This window comes from Petaurus breviceps, unplaced genomic scaffold, assembly GCF_028583685.1.
Source record: "Petaurus breviceps papuanus isolate PSGF00001 unplaced genomic scaffold, PetGlider_PUasm1.0 186, whole genome shotgun sequence".
Classification (NCBI taxonomy): Eukaryota; Metazoa; Chordata; class Mammalia; order Diprotodontia; family Petauridae; genus Petaurus; species Petaurus breviceps.
Window position 1 is genome coordinate 55,445,242 of NW_027185798.1, and position 8,716 is coordinate 55,453,957.

Sequence of the window (8,716 nt, forward strand, 5' to 3'; positions counted from 1 at the left end):
TTGTTTTTGAACAATCCAAAGTCATCACTTTAAAAATTAATAATGAAATCCACTAAGATTTAGGTGAAAGATATCCAAATTATAAAGTAGTCACTCTCATTCAATCATGGATTTTATTATTTTTGTGTTGGGATATTTTTTACCATCAAAATATTTTTAAAATTAAGGAAAATGTATAAATGTTTGATTGCATTTTCTCACACAAATCAGATACACAGTGAGAATTACCACCTCTAGGCCAATGCCCCATCTGAGCTCCTCTGCCTATCTTTTCTGATTATTCTAAGTCTTACATTTAATTCAAAGATCACCTTAAGTTTCATGTCCTTGAGTACTGCAGTCTACAGTTACTCCCTTCCCTGCTTCTGAACTTTGTATTATTTATTGGTGAAGGTGAAAACATTCTTTTCATACATGTTCTTGTATTAGTAATTATATTTACAATGTAATTGTAATGCGCATATATTTCCTAGTGCCCTCAACTCAACTCTGAGAAGGTATATTGTGTTTTTTTACACATTTGTTGATCTTTTAGTAACCCTAGTGTTGACCAGTGTTTTGCTCTTACTAAGTGCTAAAAAAAAAGTTTGCTGGTGAGAATATTATATGATTTTATGGAGAAAAGAAGATCATAAAAATCCTATAGTGTAGTATTCGATCATTCCAATTAAAGTGAGATCATTAGCTTGCTCCAACTTGTTTTTCAGACTGATTTTTCAGTACTCTTTTAAATACAGTCTTTGTTCTAGACAGAACTTCTTCGAGCAGTGACCATATACATCACAAAATGAGAGTGAAAATCCACCGTCCCTCTTACTTAAATATCATTCCACGGACTGCCTCCAAGTCTTCACTGCAGTTCTCCTTTTAAGACTCAGCTCAAATGCCACCTCCCATGAAAGAAGGCATCTCTTGAGACTTTCTTCCATTTGATAGTACTGTTCTCCCCCCAAAAAAATGACTTTGTATTTACAATGTATACATTGTTTATTTGTGTACAAATTATTTCCATTCATCAGAATGTAAACTTCTTAACATTAGGCATAATTTTCTTTGTATCTTTTTATTCTCAATATCAAGAACATAATAGGCATTTAATAAATACTTGTTGATTTGAAGTCATCCAATGATAATTTTTTAATGGCCTACTCTTTGCTAAATATTGTGCTAGACTCTGTGGAAAAAACAAACTAAAACACCTATTTTCAAGGGTCAAATAAAAGATTTGCATGCTTTTTTGGCTTCTCTCAAAGATAATAATTATGTCATTTTTTTTAATATAGGGGATGCTTATTGAAGGGCCACCAGGACCAGCTGGACCTGCTGTATGTGAACATTTTAAAATTCTGTTTTTTAAACTATTTTTTCTTTATAGTTTGTCTTGATCAGTTAGTTACTTACACTTGTCTTTGAATTAATACATTTTAAAAGTTTTCCTTAGTTTATTGAAATATTTATTTTCAATGACCATTACAATAATAATTATAAATATATTTATGCTACTCCTACATGTTAGACACTGTATTGGGTTTTAATTTCTGCTGATATCACCTGAATTAATATATTACCTTGGTGATTTTTACATTATTTAAAGAATATAGTGAAATAAGTTTTACTTCTTTTTTTAAAAAATTGTCACTATATCATTCAACCTAATTTTACAATGATAATTAGAATAGCATATAAATAGAATTAACATATAAAAATTTGAAGTCTGCAAAGTACTTTCCATGCATTATCTCATTTGATCTTTATAGCAACCCTGTGAGGTGTGTTATGTAAGTATTATCCTGTTTTACATATGATGAATGGAGAAGTATAGCAGAGAGGAGGGACCCACCCTCAGCACTGAGAAGTTCAGTATCTTCCACATATTGGCTCTTATCTGGAAGAAGTTGTCCCATACAGCTCTTTAAAAACATGTTTCACAGAACTTGTCTTTATACATCAAAAGAGGAAATTTCCTTTTTAGGAGTTCCTTATGCCAATGAAATTACAAATCAGCAGCTCAGTGTGGGTTCCCGGTAGGGACAGAACTTGAACCCAATTCTTTCGGATTCTCTGCTGTGCTAAACTACTTCTATTTTTCATGTGTAAAATCAGACTAATAAGTGTAGTATTGTTATGGTACATATGCATATTTATAAAAATAATCACTTATGAAGATAAAATGACTTGAACATGGTCAAACAGCCAGTCAGTGTCACCAGCAGAAATCTAACTCAGCTCTCTGGTGATTCCCCTTCCATTGGCTCATATGTAATAGTAAATAAAGTTTTTTTAAATATCTCTTTTCTCACCTAGTAACTCCATGAAAGAATGAATTAATGATAAGAATAATAACTCATCAATACATAGTGATATACTATATATCTATGTGTATATATACCGTGTTTCCCTGATAATAAGACCTATCCCGAAAACAAGCCCTCCCCTTACTGTGTAAGATTCCTCTAAAATAAGCTCTCCCCCAAAAATAAGCCCTATTGAGATTGCTACTGTAGTGAAGGTGATCCCCTGCGCTACACGCTACATTATGGTACCCTCTGTATGCACCGTCCCCCCGTCCCCGGGTGAAACGCATGCCGCACTCCAAGCTGCATCCAATCAGAGGTGCAGCAGTGAGCTCATCATCCTGTTCTTTATTGAATTCATTATTGAATAAAGATACATTTTTTTGTTCACATTTACCTGTTTATTAAAATTGCTGTCAATGTTCATTAAAATAAGCCCTCCCCTGAAAATAAGCCCTCTGGTGTTTTTCTGTCCAAAAAAAATTAATAAGACAGTGTCTTGTTATCGGGGAAACATGGTATATGTCTGTACATATATATGTATACATTAAAGCAGAGTTTGATACAAAGCTGGTATTATATTTTGGGGCTTTTTAAGCCCAATTGTTAATGTCATAAGGGTATGTTTATAACATTAATTTTAATTAGAGTATTGTTATGAATATTGAAGATACTAGTAATAAGACATTGGACTTGTAATTTATTTCTTCATAGGGTCTCATGGGTCCCCCTGGTCTGCAAGGCCCCACTGGACCTCCTGGTGATCCTGGTGAAAGGGTAAGTTGTTGTTTTCTTCAGTAGTGTCCAATAAATGCTAGAGTAATTAAAATTCTTTCTAAAGGTTTCATATATATTCTGTAGAAGAAACAAGTCTATTGACTGAACATTAGGAAATGATAATTTACCTTTTCAAAGTATAAATTAAAATATGAAAATATTCCACTTATACTCAGGACCATCACCTAAGTAACTTTTATTCCTGACTAATTTCAGTACTTATATGATGACTCAACTACTTGAGAACCCAGTATTAAATATTTAAGCACTGACATGCCTGAAAGTCGTATCATCAGAGATTCATTGTTCATAGGACAACTGAATTAGGAAGAGACCCCAGAAACCATCCCTCCCCAAAACATGAATCCCATTTAAAACATCCCTAGTAAGGGATCATTTAGACTTCCCTTAATGGAGGAACACCACATTGAAATGAAACCTGAGTTCTGCACCCACCTACGCCATAACTTACACTCATTGGTATTTGGAGTCAAGCAGTCTAATTCCTTTTTCTGTAAATCTCTATGATTAATTTTTTTTAGTATAAGTTAGATTTTGAAAATAATTTGAAAGCCAGTCTTACTGCTAGAGGATAAAAGTGTTTAATCTTATCAAATAAATTGATGCTTGCATTTGTAATGGCAGAACATTTGGAACGCTGCGTTCATTTACTAGAAAAGTTACTATTAAAAAAAGAAATACAGCTTTTCATAAATGTTGTGTAAATTGCATTCAATTTGCTTATTTTAATATTTGTGTATTTTTATATGCTTCCACCCTGCTTCACTGGGGTTAAATATAAGCACCTGTGCAAAAGATTTAACCTCAGAATGTGGTTTCATTATACTCTTCTTAGCTTAGTCCACAGGCATGGCTACTCTCTCATTTCTTAATCTTTATATGTATTAATGTATACATGAAACCCACCCATAAAACTAGTCTTTAATAATTTCTACCTATATAATTTATTTACACTTTAATATTTTCAGGAATTATTTACATGAACTAGAATACCAAATTGTAAAAATTAAAAATTGATTTTACTTTGAAATCAAACTCATTATTTATTTTAGGTCCATCTCAAGACATGAACTTGATTTATCTACTTTTCCCTAGTTTAACTGGTCATAAATATTTAGATCATTCTCAGAAAGATGTGTATAGTCTCTCAAGTTATATAGTTTACTACTAAATCAATATCTGGGGCAATTTAAATATATATTGTGTACATTACATCTTGGACCATTATTAAAACCATCTATGATTATAAGTAAAATACATATAGGAAAATATCCAGTTGTGCATGTTAGACAAATAAAGATGGAATTTAAAAAGAAATAATTAAACAAAAGAATTATCTTATATAGCTTTATATTATAACATGATATACTACAGGTAATAAGTCTTGATGAATTTTTTAATATTTTCCATTTTCACACCTAGGGCCCAGCTGGACGTCCTGGTTTACCAGGGGCTGATGGTTTACCTGGCCCTCCTGGTACCATGTTAATGTTACCAGTAAGTATTTTTATATAGCCATAAAATTGTTGATACTATGTATTATGAAACAATTTTAGAAAGCTAATATAGATCTTTGTTAGTTTAAAAAAATACTTGAAAATTAGCATTTTGGGGAGCCATAGTTGAGGAATATTGCACATACTTTCAGATGAGATCACTCATTCTGTTGTTAGTTTCCCTTTATTATTTTACTTTGCTACAGGAGAACTTGTTAAATCTGGAAATGTTTGCAATGTTAAAACAATACGTCAATAATGTTTTTAAATGGTCAAGTCTCTTATTTCAGGGGATAAAAAGCGAAACTTCAAAAGTTAGTCAAAATGTCATCAAACTCAGTGAAACTTTTTGAAATGTCTTACTTGGGCAAAAATCCCAACAACCTATTTATGTCATCTAATTTCTTGATTAATCCTCTAAATAGATTTATTTCCTCTTACCCATCTCTCCCATCTACCTTAAGTGTTGATTCTCATAAATAACATTAATAATATTACTGAGCACCCATTTTCTTTGGTTATTATTTGTAACCTTGATTTCAAAGATTCATAATCTTATTATTGTCTTACTGAATTTAGTTGGTAATAAGATTAGATAAAAAATGCTCTGAATTCAATTCCACAAAGAGTTAGTACCTACTTGAAGGTTCAAAGGCAGCAAAATGTAAAAGGCAGGTCTTCTAGAGCATTTCCATTTTTCTCTTTTCTTTAGAGTTAATTTAATATGCTCCAGGTCATCCCATTAAGGTTACAAATGTGCCTTTTACAAAATTCTGTGTATGATGATCTGGATAATAGATAAATTAAAGGGTCATTGATCTCTTAAACTAATTATTTAACTTATGTAGTATATACTAGCACATTCCGGTAATCCCTGCTAATGGGAAAGGATGAGGCTGGTGAACCTTTTGATTCTGAGAGTTCTGAACTTCAGGTGCTTTTAAAGGCATTTGGACATTCAGGCTAAGTCACACCACCATTGTGGAGAGTACCCAATAGGGAAGGTATGACAAACTGCCTAAAGAGGGGTAAATCATCTCAGGTAGGAAAAAGTACAGCAGGTAAAAGCTTCTGTGTCAATCATTAGTGGCATTTTGCCCATGGGTGGCACCTGTGCTTTGAGCCTGGGCTATATAGGGAAATCCAGGGTTTTCCCTCCCCCCAAAAATCAATTATAATGGGATTCTTCTAAATATAGAGTTTCGCTGGTTTACTTAAAGTATTGGTCAATTAAAAAACTTTTTCCAAAAATACATCTATTTATAGTGCAGGGTATACCAGTGTAAAGTAAGGAATTGATTTATACTATACTCAGATAGTTTAAGGATTTATATATAAATCAATCAACAAATATTTTAATTACCTTCTATGTTCTCAGCACTATTTAGAGCCAAAGTGCTATAAAGGTTGTATAGTCCATCCCCCCCATTTCATAGATGAGGAAACCCAGAGCAGTTTGTTACCCAGATTCACATGGTAGATTGTGTCAGAGCCAGGATTTAAACATATGGTCTCTTGACATCAAATTTAGCAATTGTTCCACTTTCTATGTTGCCTCTGATGTAGATGAAATTCTCTAAAGTCACAATATAGAAGACACTTCAAATCCTGTATTCATATGAATTTGAGAATCTTACCATAAAAAGAGTAAATGATTTATAATTGAATCAATGAACCAGATAGGTGGTACGGTGGATAGGGTGCTAAGGCTTGAGTTAGGAAGACTCATCTTCCTGAGTTTAAATCTGGTCTCAGACACATGCTAACTATATGACCGTGGACAAGTCACTTAACCCCATTTCCTCAGTTTCAAAATCTGTAAAATGAACTGGAGAAGGAGATATCAAACCTTTCCAGCAGCTCTGCCAAGAAGACCCCAAATGGGGTCATGAAGAGTCAGATAAGACTAAAAAGAACTGAAAAATAGAAAACAACAGTAAACCATGTCCATTCAAACTCTTTCCAGGGCGGAGGACAGCCTTGGTTAATGACCTTTACTAGGTCATTGATTCATTCTAAAAATATTATTACACTAGTCTACTAGTGGTATAATTCAACACACATTTATTAACTACCTACTTACAGATCAGACATGTCAAACTCAGTTCCTAACTGTAGCTGAAAAGATTAAAATATAATAGAAAATGTATGACAATAAATAAAAATGTGATACAAGTATAATGTTAACTAGTATTTTTCTAAGTCAATACACAACCTGTAGGGATATTTTTCTGTTTGAATTGGACACTCTTGGATTAGAACACAATGCTAGGTAGTAGGAAGAACACAAAGAGTACCTCAAACTTAGTCCCTGCCTTTGTGGAGATTATAACTTCGGAAGGAAAGAAGATAAACACAAAGGTAGATGTAGCATAATATATAACAAATGCATTGGGAATGCAAAACAAAAGGTCACCACAAAGGAAAGATTATGGGTCCAAGAAAGGATTCATAGAGATGGTACAATGCCACGGTTGTGGTGCATGTGGAATTAAACTTCATTAAAGGGTGTATAGTATAATGCATATTCTCTGATTTCAATTTTTCCCTGCAAAGTTTAAAGCTGAATTAGTCAATGAGTATTTATTAAGTGTTTACAATGTGCAAGGCACTGTACTAAACACTTGGAACACACACACACACATGCACACACACACTCACACATACATTTCTCTGCCCTCCAAGAACTCACATTCTCACGGGGGAAAGAGAAGGCAAAACAATGATATACAAATCAGATAGATACAGAGTAAATTGGAAGCCATCTCAGAGGAATACACAAATTGTTTGAGGTGACAGTAGGAGTCGCTAAAGCCTTTTGTATTGCTTCTATTTGAGCTATGTAAAGGAGCCAGGGAAATTGGGAGGCAAAAGTGAAGACCAACAGCCAGTTTCATTACTTGTTTAGTGATATCTGCAAATTTAATGTTTTATCATTTTCATGTAGTTTCTTGGGAGTTACATCCAACAGGGCAAATAGAAACTAATTTTTAATAAGTTAATTTTTCCCTTTTCTAATGTTTACAGTTTCGCTATGGTGGAGATGGTTCCAAAGGACCAACCATCTCTGCTCAAGAAGCTCAGGCTCAAGCCATTCTTCAGCAGGCTCGGGTAAGAATGCAGATTTTCTTTTGTTTTAATTTTCTAAATATCACATCAGATGAAAAATGCAATGTAAACTTGTGGAGGGCAGCAGATGACGCAGTGGACACAGTGCTGGGACTGGAGTCAGAAAGCCTCCTCTTCCTGAGTTCAAGTCTATTTTCAGACATTTAATAGCTGTATGATCCTGGACAAGTCACTTAACCCTGGTTGCCTCAGTTTCCTCATCTGTAAAATGAGCTGGAGAAGGAAATGGCAAACCACTCCAGTATCTTTGCCAAGAAAACCCCAAATGAAGTCACAAAGAGTTGGACCTGGCTGAAATGACTCAACAACAATATCAAATTTCTGAAAGGTTCAGAGTCTCTTCTGTCACAAAATACTCAAAATATTCCTATATAGTGATAGGAAAGAATGAAATTTCTCATCAGAGTCCACATTAATGAACAAAATATTAGGTGAGTTCTGAATATGTCAGTACAGCAAAGACTAGGTTTCAGTGATGAGAGAAAACCTTCTATCAAATGACTTCTGAATGGATGACCAATAATAGGGACTGGACCACTGATTTCAGTAGTGTAGGGGCCTTTCCGATCGTGAAACTTCTAAATATTGTGCCAAAATTAGGATGAAAATCAGAATGAGGGGCTTTTGTAGTCTTCCTTCCTTCCTTCCTTCCTTCCTTCCTTCCTTCCTTCCTTCCTTCCTTCCTTTCTTTTTCTCTCTTTCTTTTTCTCTCTCCCTCTCTCTTTTTTTCTCTCTCTCTCTCTCTCTTTCTTTCTTTCTCTCTTCCTTTCTCTCTCTTCCTTTCTTTCTCTCTCTTCCTTTCTTTCTTTCTCTCTCTTTCTTTCTCTCTCTTCCTTTCTTTCTCTCTCTCCCTTTCTTTCTCTCTCTTTCTGTCTTTCTCTCTCTTTCTCTCTCTCTTTCTTTCTCTCTTTCTCTTTCTCTCTCTCTTCCTTCCTTCCTTTCTTTCTTTCTTTCTCTCTCTCTTCCTTTCTTTCTTCCTTCCTTTCTTTCTTTCTTTCT

At 34.0% G+C, this 8,716-nt stretch overlaps 1 protein-coding gene across 1 annotated transcript in view; it reads left to right on the forward strand.

Moving 5' to 3' along the window:
• COL11A1 (collagen type XI alpha 1 chain) overlaps positions 1–8,716 on the forward strand; it is a 301,954-nt gene that overhangs the window by 113,252 nt on the left and 179,986 nt on the right. The window contains exons 10-13 of the mRNA XM_069090512.1: positions 1,284–1,325; positions 3,009–3,071; positions 4,515–4,589; positions 7,616–7,699. Coding sequence (XP_068946613.1) covers positions 1,284–1,325; positions 3,009–3,071; positions 4,515–4,589; positions 7,616–7,699 — 264 coding nt within the window. The remainder of the gene's footprint in view (positions 1–1,283; positions 1,326–3,008; positions 3,072–4,514; positions 4,590–7,615; positions 7,700–8,716) is intronic.